Source organism: Volvox carteri (assembly GCF_000143455.1).
Source record: "Volvox carteri f. nagariensis unplaced genomic scaffold VOLCAscaffold_5, whole genome shotgun sequence".
NCBI lineage: Eukaryota > Viridiplantae > Chlorophyta > Chlorophyceae > Chlamydomonadales > Volvocaceae > Volvox > Volvox carteri.
In genome coordinates, this window is record NW_003307548.1 from 1736484 (window position 1) to 1756110 (window position 19627).

Genomic DNA, 19627 nt, shown 5'->3' on the forward strand with positions numbered 1-19627 from the left:
CTGATCAGCTTGCGTGAAACACGCTTAGATTAGTCATACACGGCCAGCGAAAAACAGGATCGTATATGCAAGTAAGCCACCATTCCACCAACCCTAAGTCGATAAGTTTGAGTGGCATAGTTTTGCTGACATTCAACAGCAGCTCAACACCATATCCAGCTCGGGTAAAGTAGCACACACGCCCTCTCTTAGTATGGTTCTGTTAATTAATAATTAAATAAGTGTATTACAACCGTATTCGAGTGGCGAGTATATCACGCTTCAGCTCTTTCGTTACAGGCTTTCACTCAGTAGAGCTTCAGCTCGCAGCTGACAGTTACCCGCCCGCCTTCCCCCTCAGTCTTGCGTTTGTTACCCCCGCGCCACCCTCTTTTTTTCCCTTTCTTCGCTGGTTTAATTGCAGACACCTCCGCGCTGGGCTCGGCGAGCGGCGGGCAGGTGACAGAGCGGCGGGCAGACAGGGGGAGGGTTGGGGTAGGTTTCGTTGAGTTGGGTGTTTTTTTGCCCAGCAGTGGGGCCTTTGGGAGCTCCGGAGGAGTGATGCTTGTTGCTGGGGGGGCCTCAGTCCGGGCCTTTCCTAGGATTCCGGAAGTTAGGTCGCAGGTGGCCGTTAGACGTTTCTCTGAGTTCGCTTTGTGTGTACCTTCTGTCGCGCGCGCGTTACCCCGTACGGGGACGTTGGTGGGCCGCGCGGTGGCTGTGTGGCGGCCGGCGGGCCGCAGTCGCGCGGCCGTGGTTGGCCATGGCTGTGTTCTGCTGCAGTGTAAGGACCCTTGGCAGCTGGTCTCCCCGTTTCCCGTCTCTACCATTCTAAGCACGGTCAGCCAGCACGTCAGAGTCGGCAGAGCCACAAGAATACGGTTAAGGGAGACAGGAGCACAGGAAATGCATTGTGGGTTAATCCGAGGTGGTGATTTTGCCAACTATTATCGCACATAGTTCAATATAAGCTGAAAGAGTTTCGCCGCACCCTTGTGGCGAATTCCATGGGATAATGAACACAAAAAGGGAAAAATCGTTAACGTCTTGCACTAGATAGTTTTCACCACGCAGCGGTGCAACGTGAACTTGAGAATGCAGTTGCGGTCGTCATCCGCACTTCACACGGGGCGAACCGCAACCGCAACCGCATTCCCACTTCGCGCTGCACCCCTGCGTGGGGAAGGCCGGAAAACCATCTAATGCAATACGCTTGATGAAGGGAGATCCTCGACACCACTTGAGGGACTGCACCGTGGAGATGGCCTGAAGGAGGCCGTTGAAGATTTCCATAATGCACATCCTCTAGTTGGCGTTCCCACCTTTGACTAAAGTGCGAGATGTGGTCTGCCTGTCGGCCGTAAGTGCTTTGAACTTGGATCGTAAAAACTGCTATATCATGAGGGCTTGGTTTCCTGCCTTACTCCGAGTGCTATTAAATAGGATTGCTAGTGCTGTGATCTGGGCGCGACGCGTGCACACGTCGAAGACGGCATCGGCGAGAGTATAGGGGGTCCAGGTAAGAGTTAACCGCGAGCCGGGAGGCACGCCGTGGCGACCTTAGAGCAGGAGAAATGGGGTGAATGTTTTGGCAATTGTCGCGCGTTATGGCAGAAAGATATTGAACAGCAGGGGCCCAGAGGCGTGCCTCATTACGGAAGTTGAGGTGTTGAGGTACAACGGTGCCACCTACAAGCGCAACTCCATTAGGAGCAACGCCTGACGCGCGCGCGCGCGAACGCGAACGCGAGCGCGCTGCAGAGGTGCTGGATTTTGTTGAGACCGGAACATTCCCTGTTAGGGCAGGCTGAAGACAGGGGGGAGAAGCCGGTTGCACAGCAGGTGAAAGCCGTTTTGTGGGGGAAGCTTTTTTTACTGGCCGGTATGTTTGGTGCAACTTAATCTGTGGTTGATGTAATGATGCAGAACGTTAGCAGGTGGTTGGCTGGGTGTTGTATCACGACCTCAGAAAAGCATCGACCGGCGGATGCAGATCCCGTGATATGCCCAGGATACTGCGATTATCACCCCTCTAGCTGTAGCGGGCGTCCTCGACCTCAGCCTATCTCAGGGTCCCTGTGCGATGGCAGCATCCACAGGATAACCAGAGGACGCAGGGACTGCCACCTCCCGCTCATAGTAATACGCTACAGTGAAGAGTCGTCCCCAGGTCAGAACGGAGACACCTGCTCTATGCCAACTGTTATATTACACATCAGAAAAGTACCGATCGATGCAGCTTCCGCTGATATGCCTAAGGCAGTACACTGCGTGGGCAACTATATCCGCTGAATTTGACTAATGCGGTTATTTCGTGCTTGACCCAATTGTGTGGGTGCTAGAAGAAAGTAGAAGCCAGGCGAGCGGACAAGGCGCACCCCTTGCCGAAGATCCACGGTTTCGCCACGTACTGGCACAGCCAAGAACGGCGATACCTTACTTCATCACAAGACAACTTGTGAATTTCTTGCCAGCTTTACATGCATCCGTGACTCGATGACCAGGATTCCGCATTCCCAACAAAACCGCCCGCCCCTTGAAAAAATGTCTATATCCTGTAAGTCCCCCCTTCCCGGCACCCGTGTCGTCCGACACACCATACGAACAGCCCACGAGGGCGGGAGGTTTGGTCTTTTCTCGCGATCGTGACAAGGCAGCTTTTGAGCTGTGTCGTGTTGCCAAGCACCTAGCAGCCTCAATCACTGGGAGCACCCTCATAAACTACACGCCGAGCCGGTCTCCTCGACCTCTCCAACTGCTACACTCCACTCGCACCACGCCCACATCGCGACCTCACATGGTACCAGCTCAGCATTTGGGCCTTTTCCAGATCCCCTCTCGTTCCAAAAGGCAGTTGGTAGAAACAGAAAACAAGCTACGTAGATGCAAAGCAAGGTGCTCTGCGCCGGCCTGGCCGTCTCCGTCGCCCACCCGGCGTTTGCTGTCCTCCGCGGCCATCTACGGCTGCACCCGCCATCTACGCCAGCACCGGCCGTGCCACCGGCCGAAGGTGTCGCAGATAAGGGCTTTTCCTGAGGTGGAGCCGCGCCCACATCCCATCTGACATGAATGAACCCCTAACCTAAAATCGCATCCGCCGTTGCGGTGCACTTCTGCCTCTTGACTGCTGTACAAACAGCGCTTCTTTGCCGTAAATACAGCTGACCAGCAACCTCAAATGTGCCCCTATTGCGCGGGTGCTCAAGTGAAGAGGGATAACCCCGTCCAAAACATCTTTGTAAATGCGACGGACAGGCTGCCGTCCACGGGAAGATCCTGCTAAACGTCCGTAACTGCGCCACGTTATTCCTCTCGCAAGCCCATTCAATATTCTTCAGTCTGCCCATCTGCATCAAAACCCAAGCTTCCCCTACAGCGTACGGCCCTTCCCTTGGTCTGTATGCCGCCAGCCCTGTGAAGTGCGCCGAGCCGAGCCGAGCCGACCCGAGGCGACGGAAGCTTTTTTCCGTTCTTACTCCATGTCGTTCGGGCCAGTACGCTGCCGCTTCACCTCCCGTGCAGCGGCCGCTTGGCGCTTAGCCTTGGCGCCCTTGGCAGCACCCGCCTTCGCGTGGCGAAAGGGAAACATGACGACGGGAGCCCAAAATCAGCGGGGACGGGAGTTGAAGCCACGGGAAAAGGCAACGAATGTTATCGCGGTGAAGGCAGCGCCATAAAAAAGCGGTCAGTGTGCACATGGGTGTGTGCCGGGGGGTTATCCAAGTAATCCAACAAGTTCTGCCGATGGCAAAATCCCCCACACGCACCTTGGCACCAGAAATGACGGACGTAAGCTTGCTCGACGCGGCGGCCTGTGCAAGGGTGGCATGTGGTGACGGCCGAGGTCATAAAAGCCGAGGTCTAAGTGCCCCCAGCGAAAGAAAAAAGAAGATAAATAACAGGTAGGGGGCCAGCGGCAGCACATACAGGAGTATGTGGAAACTGGATTCCAGGACGTTCACGGACCCTCCAGGGCCCCGCGCCGTTAGCCCAACTCCCCATCAAGGATGACGGCTTGGAATGACTTAGCAGCGGAAACGTCGGATGCCTCCTCACTTACCCCTCGAGTGAAAAGGTTCGACCCAAATCCAAAGGACCGAAATTCCCGCGAACCCATAAGCCCCAAACTTGCGGTCAGTTCACGGCGACAGCCTGCGAACCACGACCACGGACAACTCATACCCGATTTAATTCGGACGCGATCCGCATGGAATCCGACGTCCTTCCATATCTGATCACGCACGAGATAATTTACCCCGGCCCCCCCCTCTGTCACCATGCTGCTCATCATCCAAATTTACTGGACAGCACGCACCTGCTTGCCCCGGCGGCGGTTGAGCATGCGCCGGTCCAGGCTCCAGTACGCGTATGGCTCCACCTTGGCCTTGCCTGCAAGTACATTCACCGCAGTTACCGCCGCACCACCGGATCGGGCATCTTTACATTACATGTCGTTACAGGTTCAAGAGACAGCGCGAAATATTTGGAACAAGTAAACCGTCCACTCCGCGCCACCAACCCACCTTTAACATCTCCCGATGCATTCTTGGCCTTGAACCTCTCGCCGCTGTGTGCGCCCTTGCCGCCCTTGCCGTCCTGCCGCCCGCGAGGCCCCCCTCCAGGGGCCCCGCTGGACCTGCCGCCCTCAGACCGACCGCCAGCGCTGGCGGAGGAGCGACCGCCGGAGCTGCGTGCCGCCGCGGACCGGGCCCCAGCCAGCGACTTGGCGGCCTCCGCGAAGCGCACGGATCGCGAGTCCCCGGCCTTCTTCAGGGCATACTTGAGGTCCGCAACACCCTGGGCACAGACGTGTCGATTTGTCAGCGTTAGGTACAAAAGTAAGCAGGGACTTAGTGGCAGTGACAGCAGCAATGACAATGAGTGAGTTGCAGCACCAGCAACAGCACCAGTGGCAGCATGCGCGGTAGCAGGCAGGTCAGTGTCTTTCCCTATCCCGATAAACCACGGCCACCGAACCGACTGAAGCTGTGGGAGCAGGCGACACCACCACGCAACCTGTCCCCTCCCAGGGACTGGAGGCTGAACTTTTCCTCTTTCTGCGGAAGCGTACCTTCAGGTCATCGTAGTCCGAGTCGTCACTGTCGTACCCGTCGGCGTCGCCGGCGCGTCGGCGCTTCTTCCCGCCGCGGCGCCCCAGTCCCAGCGGGTCGTCATCTCCGCCATCCTCATCATCATCCTTGATCACGATCTTGCCCGAGGCCGGGTCGCGTTTGAAGTCATCGCCAGCCCGGGCGGATGCACCTGCATTCCGCGCACCTGAACAACCGGACGGCAACGGCACAAGCCGGAGAGTGTCAGAAGAGCCGGACAGTCAGCACTGACAATAAAAAGGCGAGAAGGTGGGGGTTATGTGTAACACACACCGTACAACCTTAAACCGTATGTTTCCGCCTCTAGTTACGTTATCAGATCAAGTCCACTGTTAGCCGATATACATGGGGGAGGTTCACCGAGTACAAAGCCTGGACAGCAGAACCAGTTGGAAATCAGCGCTAGAAGCTCAAGTAAGGCAGAAACCCTTCTCAAAAGCAAGGTTACGATACGTCCAGCCAGTATAGCCCGTTTCATCCAAAGAGGTCGCTCCTCTGTGGCACAAGCCAATGATTTGTCCGGGGTTGTGAGACAAGAGAGACCAACAGAGGCATAGAGCTACAACTGCAAGTGTATGGTGGACGACACACACACACGCGCTAATGCACAGCAGCAGACTGTTGGCAGCTGCTCGCAACGCAAAGCAAGGAAGTGGCTGGCGGATAAATATGCGTAGGAGTAAACATCGGGAGTAAACGTAAATGATTCGGCACGGGGCATTGATCGAGATGTATAGAAACATCATTTGCTGAAGGTGTCTGGGGGGCCTCCGGTGCAAACTCAACTGCTCTCCACCCCTCCCCTGAACTGGACCTTCCCCTGCATCCGGTTTTCCCCTCACGTCCAGCGCCCACCTGCCGCACTGCGAACCAGCTGGCGGGATGCCCCCACATCCAGCAAATCCATCGGGTCGCCGCTGCCGCTGGCCAGCCGTACACCGCTGCCGCCGCGACCCGTCGCCACTGACGCCGCGCCGCCACGTCCCCCTCCGCTTTTGGTACTCCTGTGGCAGCAAGGGCGAGATGAGGCGAAATTAACAGTTAACCGGGAGGAGGCTGAAGAAGAGCTTGGGCGGAGGGCAAGCGGGCAGCCCCATGCCAGTCCTCACAATCGGTGCGGGAGCCCTCCGTCTCTTGCGAACCCTCGCTCCTTAGCGACGGACCGACAGAAACCGATGTACCGACCGAGACGTACTGACCGACCCACAAGCAGGCCGATAGACCGGCGTTAGCTAGCTCGCACTGCATCAGACGTGCACAGGACAGCGAAGGCGAAGGCGTGGGCACGCCCACAAAACCAACCCTAACCCACTTTGCGCCTCCGCCTCTGCCGCCACCGCCGTCACTTCCTCCTTCCTCGGAGGAGAATACGGCCGTGTGGCCCCACTGAGAGCCCCGGGCGGTGCGGGCCATAGAGCTGCGGCCGCTGCTGGCACCGCTGCGGCGAGATCGCCGGTCATCGTCGCCCGCCTGCGGAGAAGAATGAAAAGTTGGAGAGAAAGAAGAAGAAGAAAAGTTAGGAAAGAAGAGAAAAAAGAAAGGAAAGAAGATAGCTAAGTAGAGGTCGAGGGAGGGTACGGGGCGCTGGAGGGTACGGGGCGCTGACAGGCCGGAACACAGGCAAAACCCGCCACGCATGCACTCATGCAAACCAGTTTAGGCGCAGAATCTATCGCAGTCGCGGATAATAGCTTCACACCGTACATGTACGGCCGCAGCATACGACGCAACATCTGGCGCAACAACGGCGCACCTCGCTGCCCGCCTCGCTGCCGCCTCCTTCATGCTTCCGGCGCTGTCTCTTGGCGGCCTCTTTGCGGATGTGCGCCAACAGCTTGGCGTCCGAGGGGGGCATAGCCTCAGCCACCGCATCGAAGCCACAACGGCGAGCCAGTCGCTCCACGATGACACGGACCTGTAATGAGGACAAGGCGATTGGGGGATTGGGGGCCCAGGGGTTAAAGGAAAAGGACGGAGGGTGAGAAAGGAATACACAACTTCCACGCCCAAGCCCCGACACCCGCACTCGTGCCCTCCCCCGATCGCACCTTAAGCTTGAACTTGTTCTTCGAGTCCTCCGCCCACACCAACATGCCCTCCAGGATGGGCTTCAGATGGGGCAGCAGCAGATCCACGGGAAGACGCATCGCGCACACCTGCAAATCCCGTACAAGTACCGAACGAGCACGACTCACGCCAGCTACGGATGGCCCACATGCCAATGTGCACATGAGCTCAAGTCTCAAACATGGTAGCTTGCTTTACGTTCAGCGCGTCTGTTTTTTGGGGGACGGCGCTGAGAGGAGACGGCGAAGTTAGCCACGTCAAAAAAGCCAGCGACAACGAGGAGAGAAACCGATGAAACAATTTTCAATACTGCATGTGTCAGCGAAAGCGACCTGTGCCGAGAAACACAAGCCCGCGTATGCGTGTTGATGTAAGTGTGGTAATGTGTAACGTGGGCAATGGCCGGGCTGCACGTGAACATTGCACCCGTTTGAGGAATGTGTAGTGCTGACTCACTGCCCGGCATGTACCCACCCACCGTCACACACCCGCTAATCGCTTCCCGGGCTGGGCCAGTGTTGGCGGGTGTGCAAAGGGTCATACAAACGGGACTGCAGTCCCGCCATCCCACCCATTCAAGAGGTCTCCACCCTCCTCCCTCCCACCTTGACGAAGCCCAGCACCGCCTTGGCCACCTCCCTTGCCTTGCCCCGCAGCAGTGACAGCACCGGGGGCAGCAACGAGGCCACCAAGTTCTAATGGTGGTAGGGGGAGTCGGGGATCAGGGGATTAGGGGGGAGGAAGAGGGGGAAAGACGAACAACGAACGAGTAAAGCTGCTGCCATGGAAAGAAGGAGGGGGAGGAGAGAGCAAAGGACGGACCAGCACCCAGCAGCAGTAGCACCGGCGACCCACCAGGTACTGGCGAGTGATTGATGCGTTAAGCTCTGGTGCCCCGCGCTCGCCATCCGCGCAAATAATATACTTATACACATATGCACGCACATATTTGGAAATGCACTTAAGTATCTTAGGTCGGGTTTGGGCAGAGGGGAATAACTCCCCGCATTGGAGCCCCTATACCCCCCAGCTGCCGGAGCCAAGTGATCGCCCTGAGTTCCCCTCCTCCCGGAGCCCTCAGCCAGCCGCCCAGTTTGGGGAATCAGCAATGGCACTTGCACACCGCATCGCAATCCCCCACCGCACCCACCCACCCACCCACCTGCATGGCCGCCGCAAACTCGTACGTGAGTCGAGCCAGGGCCATCACCGTGGCGGATACCATGTGGGGGGTGGAGGCCACCAGACCAGCCATCACCATCGTGAAGAACTCATACAGCCCTCCCTAGAGAGATTCAAAACGGGGGAGGGGAGGCTGGGAGTGAGGGGGAGAAGAGAACAAGGGAAACCCAATTCACAGACACACCTGCATACTCTTATACTGAAAAATATAAATTGCGTATTAATTAGTTTCAACCTGAGGAGCGAACCCCTCCCCCCCGCAGGTCCTCCGAGACTATGTCGCCGTGTGCAGATATGTATATCTGTTGCTGCGAGCAGCCGGATGGATGTTGGAAGCTGCGGCGCTGCGCTGGGATGATTTACCTGGATGACGACGGCTCAAGCTGTTCTTAGCCCCGCCGTAAATTCATAATCGCCAAGAAGAAAAAAAGGAAGGAAATAGAAAACCTTTTTACCAGTTTCACAGCAGCAGCAGCAGCAGCAGGGGTCTAGTGGAACAGCTACACACAACACGATACCCACCCACGTACCTTGCCTCCCCTGCCACCGTCCTGCTCCATGGCGTCATCATCGCCCTCATCATCGCTGCCCGTGATCCGGCCGGGATCTTGCTCGTCCATCACGTGCGCCAGGCCAACCAGCAAGTCGTACGCGGCCGAGCGCGTCCTGCGAATGTGTATGACGACACAAGCACACGGCATAAACCACGCGACCGCCACCCAAAAGTACACAAAGTTTATAACAACAATCGCCGCCAACACATAAAAGCCGATCCTAACCACTGAACAATACACCAATAAATGTCACCAACCAACGCAGATAGCGGTATATGAAAAAATGGTGGGTGGCCTTTGGCGCCGTTTGAAAAAGTCGAAATCGCTGCGCCATCTCCCCCCCCCCCGCGCAGGAAAAACAATCCCAAAGCCACACATTAGGAAAGTTGGCAACCCCGGCCAGTTAAAAATGTTTTAAAGTCCAAACAGGGACACCTAAAGGTTCTTTTTTGGAAACAAATCTAATGGAAACAAAAAAACATAAACGTGTAGACGATGAGAACTGAAGTGAGTCCAACAAGTGACCCACTTTTTGTTGGCCTCCTTAGTGCACATGACAATCTCGGCAATCAACGACGCCGCCAACTGCCGCCGCTGCGCCAGCGGCGAAGCCGCCTTTGCCCTCTTCCTCTTGCCATCGCCATCATCATCATCATCGTCGTCGTCATCATCGTCCGCCCCCGCCATATCCTGATCCTCACCACCACCACCCCCTGCCGCTGCTGCCAGTATCCCTGACGGAACCTCCACTCCCGGCTGCTGCAACGCCACAACGACCGGTCGAATGAGTCGCAACCGATAGCGGCGAGCTGCGGACAATGTGGAGGTCGCTCCGGTGCCTAGCAACTGGAGGGAGGGAGGAAAAGCAGGCAAGGGGCATCTGACGGCGTGGAGCGAGGGAAAGGAGAGAGCGGGGCTTGTTGTCTGGGGAAGACGGCAAGCGCCAATCGCATCCTCCCTCCAATGCCTCGTAAGGTGGTGCCTTAACGAAAAGGGGCAGACAGGCAACTACATGCGGTCACGACTCCCTGACAGTACTCGTCATCATCACGAGGCCTCCCGCCGGATTCCCATTCCCGTTCCCTTGCTCACGTGCTTGGAGAAGAAATGGAGGGTGTGGGTGAGGTGCGGGTGGGGGGAGCAGCGGGAGGCATCTTGCTGCTGCTCCTTATCCAAACCCGCCACTCCGAACAGCAAGACCGCTCGTTCGGCGAGAGAGCAGCAACCTTGCATGGCACAGCCCGACAACCCCCCCGAGACCACCCGTGCTGTAAACAAGGCCACGTTCGGCAAAGCAATGCTCATCCGGAAATGCCGTACAAGGGTGTGCTGTACAAGGATGTCGCGTGTCGTACCTGCTTAAGCACCTCCGCCAGGTTGGTCCGCAACCAGGGCTCCCTCGCCTCTGCCAACACTGCCAACACCTTGAATCCGCGCTTCTGTACGGAGGCCTGGTCGTACGATACTGCTGTCTTGACGGCCTGTGTGAAAGAACGGTTGACAGCAAACCGGCAGTAAGGTGGTTAGGTGGTTAGGTAGGTAGGACGACGGTGGGAGGATGCTGATAGATCATTTTCAGCGGTGTCCCATGTACGCCACGTCACACCAGGTAAAATATACTTAGCTATCCTACCTTAAACAAGTTACAATTTTTGCGCATAATAAGTTGCGGGGGGAAAGCCAGTTCGTCCATGGACGGTCAGCACCTACCTTGAACAGCACATCCACAGCGGTGTCCGGCAAGCCGTAGCTGAGCCACAACGCCAGCTCCAAAAAGGTGTTGCGGCGGTCCGTCGGGTCGGAGCCGCCGTCCGTGACCACGTCAGCAGGCGGCACCGGGGCAGCTTCGTCCAGAATGATCTGCGGTGGAAAGGTGGTGCAAGTCATGTGATGACGATGCAAGCGGCAAGGAATCAACTGCCGAAGCTCGGGTGAGAGGCGGGGCAGTGAAGAGGTGCGCGCGCACTTCAAAATTGCACATCGTGTTCACCTATTGCATCAGCCTCTCCCGTGCTCTCCTCTTTTTCCTCTCGTCTCGCTCCCCCGCCCCCACCTTGGATAGCTTCTGGAGGGCAGATCGGAAGTATCCGCCCACCACGCCCGCATCCGTCACAGCTGACATGGCCGAAATGGCGGCCGCATAAGGCCCTCGAACCTCGGGCTCTGAGTTCAGAAAGGCCTTACACAAAACCGATAGCCACTGCTTGTTGAAGGCGCGTAGCGCCGTCAATGCTGCCTCCGCCTCCGCAGCGCCGTACCCCGGCGGCGGCGCGCCGCCGTGCACCGCCGCCACGGGGGGTTCCTCTCCAGCGTCACCGTCGCCGCCATCATCGTCATCATCATCGCCGCCGCCGCCACCCCGGCCGGCGGCGGCGCCGCTAGGCCCGTGAGCCGCTGGATCAGCATAACCCACCAAATCCGGGCCGCGCCCGTCAGCCACGAGCACGTGCCGTACCTGTGCCGTACACACCCCCCAAAAAAACATCAGGCGGACATCAAGCTTCATCAGGATGGTAAACACGACTTTAGAACTCTGCAACCAGCTGACGCGGCGCGTGGTTCAAAGCGCAGCGAAGTAAAGCGGGGCATCGTAAGGACGGGACATGGGACTGTGCCTTGGGGCGGCGGGTGAAGTGCCGCGCATGGGCGCTGATTGATAATTGCTGCCAGATTCCAGATTCCAGTTTGCCCCCTGATCAGTGCACAATCAAACACTGATGCCCATTAACTCGGTCGCGACATGGCCTTGGCTCCAACGGCCCCCCTCCTTACTCTCCCTTATTTGACAACGTACAAGAAAGGGAGAGTAAGGAGTGGGGGCGTTGGAGCCAAGCAAATATCCCTGCCAAGGTTTCGGGCATCAGCATCTGAACGTGTGCAGACCATTGGGCAAATGAATGTCAAGATGTACTTCCCATCTACACACACCCAACAAGCAGGCAACGCCACGCATCCCACCTGTGCACAAGCCCTCTGCAGCGCCTGACAAATAGGTGGGTGCAGGTCGGGGCGGTTGTTGAAGGCCGCAGCTAAAGTGTTGACCACGGTGCCGTACACGTCCGGCAGGTCGGTGGCCCAACTTATAAAGGCGGGCAGGCAGTGCCAGATCTGGGGGCCGGAGCGGGGCGATGGGAGAAAGAGTTTTGAAAATAAAAACAGAAAAAAGGACAGGAAAGCACAACCCCAGCTCTACACCTTAGGAAATCTCCCCATCCCTCGGAAATCTCCCATTCCGAATGATGAACCCAATCCGCCAACACCCTAACTAGTTGTCCAATCCCCCCCCTAGACACACACCCGCACCTGCAGCTCCAACGTTCGGCACTTGAGCGCCAGCGCGGCTGCGGGTGCGCCCCCGGCAGCGGACAGCGCAGCTGCCCGGCCACCCAGGGACTGGGCCAGGGGCAGCAGCTCCTGTGTGTGCCAGTGGAGGGCGTGTAGAGCGGGTGTGCGAGGAGGGGAAAATTAAGTGATGCAAAGAAAGGCACAAAAGGCACAGAAAAGTAAAAGAAAATCAACTGCCAACGCCCCAAATGTCAGCTGCCAGAGCAACTACATGAAGGCGGGGGAACCCTGTGCCAGGAACCAAGTAACAAAGAAGTTTTAACGGCCAACGTCCGAGGAGGGGTGGGGAAAGACGAACCACAAACGAGTGAAGCTGCTGCCAGGGCAAGAGTGTACCAGGGGTGGGGGTTGAAAGGGAGAATGGCAGGGCGGCAGGGCGATCTGGCTTCATGGAAATCGACGTGGGAACGCCAAAAATTGGGATAGGTCCCTGTCATCCACTAGCTTGCAGTAACGTCCCGTCGTTACTTGTAGGAGAAAAAAGAAAAAATGAGAAGCAGCGAGAGGACAAATTCATTTCTGAGGAGCAGGAGATGAGATATGTGCACGCTTTGTGAGGGAGGTGTGAAAACTTGGTTGAAGAGATTGCACGGCACCTTGTACGGCTAGGCGTGCTACACTACGCAAGAGGCAGGGAGGCACGCACCGACTAGAGCACTTACTCCCCTCCGCACATCTCCCGCACTGCCGCACCTTGAACCAGTAGCCCAGCCGAGCTTGTCGTACATGCCGCCGCAGCAGCGGCAATAGCCAGGTCCGCGGCTCTGCCGTACCCGTCAAGCCCTCCAGGATCTGCAGCGGGAGCACCTGTACGGCAACAAGGCAACAGCCGTACCCGGAATGACGGGGAGGGGGATCATATGCAAGAAGCACAGGGTCAGATGCCGATGTCCAACGCCGCAAGCAACCAGGGGTGGAGCAACCTATCAAACACGCGGCATGTCACCCAACGGGAGGGTGGCACAGCCCCCCCGCACATCCTCTTTCCAAGCGCAAACAACCCCAGCTGCACGCGATCATTAATGGGACATGGCAGGTCACAAGGGGCGGAGGATGGGATCTGACAGCAGCAACAGCAGCAGCAAATAGCAGCAGCGGCGGCTTGTGGAGAACTGTTTGCGGGAGGTGGCCTCCGCGGAGAGGGGCTCAACATGCGAGTAGACTACCTGCAAGTAATGAACAGTCCTGAATCAGCTTTACGAAGACGATTTCATATCTAGCATCATTCGCCACTCCTTCCACACGCCTCTCCCACCACAAGACTATGACCAACACACACGACGACAGACCCCACCCACCCATCCATCCATCCAGTTTTCACACCCACGCGCCCACCTGGAGCACGACCTCCGGACCCAGCGCCCGAATCGCCGTACCCAGCGTCGCCTCCGCCGCGCGCGAATGGGAAGCATCCACAGGCCCCCCCAGACGGCCCTCGCCGCCACCGTCGGCACCCCCCTCGTCCGCACCGGCGGCGGCAGCGGCGACGTCTTCTGCGCCCGCAACTATGGCCCCCAGACACTCCAGGATCGGTGCGGCGGCGTCAGGCACCCCCAGCTCACCCAACCTCTCCACCAGAGCTCCAGCCACTGAGAGCGCGGTTAGGGAGAGGGAGAGGAGGAGGGGGGAGGACTGCACCTTAAATGGTAAAGGTAAAAAATGCTGGAAAGTGTTGAGAGTAAATAAGCAACTGGCGGCGACCAAAGCGCCAAGTGCTCTGGTGTGAATCACATGTTGCAAAAAGCAAGGTGGGGGGAAGGAGGAGCCAACTGCCGACGTCACCAAAGTAACAAACTGCTTGTGGGGGAGGTGCTGGAGCCTTTCATGTCGTACGCATCGTTTTGATGTTGGGACATAAACTGATGTCTTCAAGGTTCGTACGTCGTAGGAGCAACGGTGAAGGCGACGATATACAACCGACGACAAAAGCTATTAGACGCCCATAGAGCGGCGCGAGTAACGAGGAGTAATAAACATGATGGCCGTCCATTTCGTGGCCGTTCATGCGAGCAAACGCCATCAGTGCCCGTGCACCACCAACTGAACGTATTAGCATGCTAATGGCATGTTAACGGCGCGTCGGCAACTGGGCATGCACCACCCCAGCCTAACCTACCCCACCCCCACTCCCTCACAGCGCCCACACACCACATCACTCCACACCTCCAGTACCGGACTACTTCCTTCAGGGCTAGGGCACAGTCGCCCCCGTGTGACATCCTCACAACTCCTGCCCGCGGCTCAGGCCATTAGGAAGCACACCCCGCCCTATATCCAACCCCCTTCAGGCAAAAGCCCCCTACGGTCCCCGGGCCCCGCCCCACCCCGCCAGCCGCCACCTACCCGGCAACGCCATGCCCCATGCATCCTGGTACCTAGCTGATAGCGCCGCTGCGACCGCCAATACCAGGGAGGACAGCGGCGTAGGGCCGCCAGCAGCGCCGGACCCCACCCCGCGAGGCATCTTGGCGGCCGCAACCACTTGCGGGTTGAGGCAGTCCGAGATCAGGCCGCGAAGAGCCTGTGTGGCTCGGTGTGAATTTGCAATAAGAGGGGGTTTCCAAAATCTCGGGCAAGGTTGAGGGACATTCGGCACTCCAGGTAAACTGATGAAAGCATCTCCGTAGCAGCACGACAGTAAGTTTGTGTGTGTGAGGGTGTTCAAGGGGCCGCTGTTCGCCGCTGTGTTTTGTGTAATCCTGCTTGGAAACCCCTCACCTCCCCCCACCACACAACCCACGGGTTCTCACCTCAAAGGTGCCGTACCGAACGCCATCCTGCTCCGCTACCAGCTGCGGCACCAGCGCGTGTACGGCACGTGGCAGGCGCGCTGCACACGCCGCGGGATCCGCCTCGGCCAACTTGGAAAACCCGGCCTGGTCAGGTCACGAACACACACACGCACACATACGTACATACATACAAGCATCGGCAACAAGACGGCGGTACAACACGGCCTAACGACATACACACACCGAACACCTCAGCTCTACTCTCGAATAATGCTGGCCCATGATGATGTGCAGCAGGGGCATTCCAGGTCCATCCTTTGTGTGTCAGAGCGGGGAAACGCGCATGCCAAACGGGAACCTACTGCCGCAGATATGATTGTTCTGAGGGGTGTCCTCCCCCTTTCTCCCTCCCCCCGAACCCTCTCACCTCCAGCAGCCTTCCCAGCGCCGTGAGCAACCCCGGGTCCCGGCCACTGCCCACCCACAGCGACTCCGTATCAGTAACCACCTAGGTGCGGCGGGAGGGGGCAGGTGGTGATGGTGGTGGACATGGGGAAGGGGAGCAGCAGGTGGCAGGAACGGGCGGCGGCATTACATGCATGAAACTGGGGGGAGAAAGGAATACAAAACTCGAAGAAGCAACCGGAGGGGGAGGGCGGCACGTCCAAAGCACCCGCTGCAGTAGGAGTCCAAAGAGGGTGGGGAGAAGGAAAGAAGCTGTTAGGGATTTGGGTGATGAAGACGAACCACGAACGAGTGGAGCTGATGGGTTCGGGAGGGGACATCGGCGTGCCATTTATCCCGCAGAACACCAACTGCTGATCTCCCAGCGCATCTTGAACAACTGCCCGTGTGTGGGGGCCATCGCGAGTAACATCTCTGCTGTATTCGCTAAATGAATCAAGAGTGCAAGCAGCCAGTAAACGGGTTGCCAGTACGGGGCGGAACCCAAATCCCCCTACCACCCCCACAACTCCCAGCCCCCAGCCCTCAGGCAGCCCCTACCGAGATCAGGTGGGACAGCTCCCCGGCCGACTGCAGGCGGGTCGAGGCGACTCCCCCGGGACCCGAGGCTCCCGCCAGGGCCGCCAGGGCCTCCGTGGCGTGGCGGTCCAGCAGGGGCTGACGGAGGCCGTACAGCTTCAAAAGGAGGTCAGAGACAGCCTGGAGAGGGGGCCAGCAGAGGAAGAGGAGGGCGTGGGGAATGGTTGGGGGTATGGGGGGTAATCACCCGAATAGCACCCGGACGCGCAGGCGAAGCACAAGATATCGCGGGGGAAGACGAACCCAGAGACGAGGGATGCAAATACCAGATTAGCATCACTGACGGATACTCCAGGAATAAACAAACACTGCAGAGGGAAATGGTAATAAGTTACCAACCGGTAGTGACTTGGGAAGTAGTCATCGCGGCGACGTATTGAGGGGGTTCAGCCTGGGGAAGGGGAGGATGTAGAGACTGAACTGCGTCCAATGCCCTTTGAGCTCTCTCTGTCGTCCCCCACCACCCGGTTGGTTTCGGAGAGTGCTTCCGGAAGACGGAGGCGGTATCCTGTCATGTCAGGCTCAGCTGAGGGAGCTCATCTCCGGCCCCTGGCTGGCCAACATCAGGTCCTCAGGTAGCTGCCCCCTAGGGTTACCAACATCAAGTTCTCCGGCCAAGTTATATAGCTTCCACACACATGTACACGCACACATAAATACCAATACAGAAAGCTAAGGCATCATCCGAATACGGGCTAGCCTCCACACCCCGCCCGCTCTCCCCCTTACTCCCGCCGGCCCCCCTTCCCGCCGCCTTTACCTTGGCAGTGGGCGGCGCCAGCAGCGGCAGCGCCCCCTTCAGTGCCCCGATCAGGTGCAGCGCATCCGCCACCGCAGTGGTGATGGCCTCCTCGGCCGCGGCCCGCTGCTTGTTGGACGCGGCGACGGCGGCGTGTGCGGCGGCAGCTGGCCCTGGAAGCACCCGCTGGCAAACTGCAATGGGAGAAGCGAAAGGGGTTTTCCAAGGGAACGACAAGGAGGCCTAAGTAGGGCGAAAGGGGAAGGGGTCAGCCCGTCGAAAGGGGAAGGGGAAGGGGTCAGCCCGTCGAGTGGGAGGAAAAGGTACACTATGGCAGATGTAACCTTGGTGTCCTGGGCTTGGCTTCATCCAGATACCGATGCTCCGTTATTCTGCACACACAGACACACACACGACATTTGTGTATTTCCCCTCATCCCCCGGGCATCCCACCCTCCCTCATATGCCCTCCGTGCTGATGACAACGTTTGCTTGGGCTGTTGCTGGCAGCACCCGCCAGCCAGGTAGCCAGACATACATATGTGCTTTAATGGTCTTTCATACCAACCCTGGAGTGTGCGGCGACTGGCAGAGTGACCGTCGGTCTGTCAGTCAGCCTGTCTGTCTATCTGTATGGGTTCGCGTGTGTACCTCTTCCTGGACTCCAGACATCCCCGTCGTGCCACACCCACTCACCGACCCATCCATCCACCAGAACCCACCGTCATACACCAGCAAACCCCAGACACCCCACCCACCCACCCACCCCATCCCACGCACAGACCGCACCCACATACCCTTGAGCACCAGCTCGCTGGCTGCCCCCAGCGCCGGACTCCTCTGCAGACTCGCCAGGGTCTCCACAAGCCCCTCCACCGCCCGCTTGCGAACCTGCACCCTCGAGGCAGGGCACATGCTGCTGATGATGACGATGATGATGCAAAATAGTGGACGAGCGCCGCCAACCATGTCCTTGAGCGCTATGCGTACAGCTTTACACACCACTGGCCGTACACCTCACACGTCATCACCCGCCAGACCACACCAACGCAGAGCCCTTGGCGCCCTTGCCCCTCTCCGTCCCCGTACTCCCAGGTTTTAGTAGGAAGCTACAACGGAGTTCTCCTAGAGAATGTCGTTTATATTGTTTAACAATACAAACTAACTATCTCACAGCGCTTCCCCTGAAGGGGAACCCCCTTCGTCGTCTGTCCCCTTTGTTCTTCATCCGGATGCACGCAGAGACCACGCAACTGCAACCCCCATCTATAGAGTCCACCCACCGACAACAGACATAGAGACATACCGACCCAGAAACCAGCGTACACCCACACGCGCACCTTGGGACGCGCGTCGGCAACAAAGCCCAGCATCTGATTGAAGGCCGGTACTGCAGCTATCCAAGCGGACGGATCCGCGGCTGCCAAAACCTTTGTCGTGAGAAGGCAGTGGTGGCGGGGGTAGCCACGGGGGGAAATGGGGAAGTTAGTGGAATGACGGGTCGGGGGCTAGGAAGGTGCAGGGGTGTTCTGGGGCTGCGGGCTGCGTGCATATGAGGCACTTGAATAGCAAGGGCACGACTGAACAGATAACTCTGTCATCTGTCCATGTACATGGCACTTCATTGTCCACCAATTCCACGATTAGAAATTTCGCTGACGCTACTTCTTTGTCGTTATTGCGTTGTCGATAACTCGCTACCCCAACCAGTAGATCCGGTTCACAGCAGGTGCTGGAGCCATCGTGATATGAACTAAAAGCCAAAGCCCAGCATGCTTTGGGCCGACTTTACATGGCGCTGCGGAGGGAGCGCATGCATGCAGGGCGTCGGATAATCCCGGATTCATGCACATGGATTGTGAGCTGTGACGAGCTGGGTTTGTACTGTGTATTCCCTCTGCGTGGATGCACGCGTTCCCCAACGCCATGTACGCCTGCCCCACATGAATGCCCCTGGGTGTCCCTCCTATGCCCCGGCCTATTTGCGGCTGGCATGGCGATAGTGAGTCCTTGGCGACAGCTCAAAGACTTTGACAAAGACCCCAACAGCATGTCAAGGACTGATTAGCACCTGACAAGAGGACGGTCCTACCTGCGCCAGGCAGCCCAGCGCCGCCTTTGTTGTTGCTGCGTCGCCGTGGTGAGCGGCTAGCAGCGAACCCACCAGCTCCGAGCAACCCACAAAGCGGGCACGCAGCACATGGTTGGGCAGCCGTGGCATTACCACCGCCAACAGCGTTAACATAGCCAATACCACCTGTAAAGTTAGTCGGGTTAGGAAAGCAAGGGGTGTTAGTTTTGGCAGTTGGCCGTTGGCCCGGGGGACCGGATAGGTGGATTAGCGGAAACCGCAGCTCCAAACACTACCTTTGCGGCTAGGAATCCACAGAGGCGCTTTTGCTGTGGCGGTGTTTACCTGGTGCGAACCTTGTGTACTAGGCTGTTCTAGGGCCGACATGATGGCGGCGAAGTAGCTAGTTGGACTGAGCGGCAAACCCTCATTTCGAATAACATCCGTGACTGCCTGCAGCACTGCAACAACTTGCTGCGATTCGGGCTGCGCTGAGCGACCATATCGTTGCGTAACTTCGGCTGCCACGCCGCCGTCAGCGTCATCGCCGTATTCAGATGCCATAATCAAAAAATGATACTTGCAAAGTCTTACAAAGTTAGAAAGCAAGCAACCAGCAATATGTGATCGCTGCAAAAGGAAACTCAGCCCAACCGACAACGCTTGCTAGATACCGTTAAGTGCTATTTATAAAAACCAACTAGAAGCGTGCAGTCTCCTGGTACACAATAATTTAGGATTGCGTCATATCTCCCTGGCATTTTTTGACAGTTGGTAGGCCTTATGTGAACGAACATGACCGA

At 57.8% G+C, this 19627-nt stretch overlaps 1 protein-coding gene across 1 annotated transcript; it reads right to left on the reverse strand.

Moving 5' to 3' along the window:
* Nucleotides 1-3451: 3451 nt before the first annotated feature.
* Nucleotides 3452-19388, reverse strand: VOLCADRAFT_87463 (uncharacterized protein; the record flags this gene model as incomplete). Its single annotated transcript, XM_002947224.1, has 30 exons — nucleotides 3452-3544; nucleotides 3747-3791; nucleotides 4295-4368; nucleotides 4503-4776; nucleotides 5051-5256; nucleotides 5946-6094; nucleotides 6403-6560; nucleotides 6844-7005; nucleotides 7139-7246; nucleotides 7763-7852; nucleotides 8320-8442; nucleotides 8870-9005; nucleotides 9423-9739; nucleotides 9986-9988; nucleotides 10249-10374; nucleotides 10604-10753; nucleotides 10947-11348; nucleotides 11852-12001; nucleotides 12197-12307; nucleotides 12932-13045; nucleotides 13574-13827; nucleotides 14582-14759; nucleotides 14989-15114; nucleotides 15398-15478; nucleotides 15976-16134; nucleotides 16775-16996; nucleotides 17543-17644; nucleotides 18094-18183; nucleotides 18846-19010; nucleotides 19170-19388. 30 exons carry the CDS (start codon nucleotides 19386-19388, stop codon nucleotides 3452-3454), a joined length of 4587 nt encoding a protein of 1528 aa, XP_002947270.1.
* Nucleotides 19389-19627: the final 239 nt, after the last annotated feature.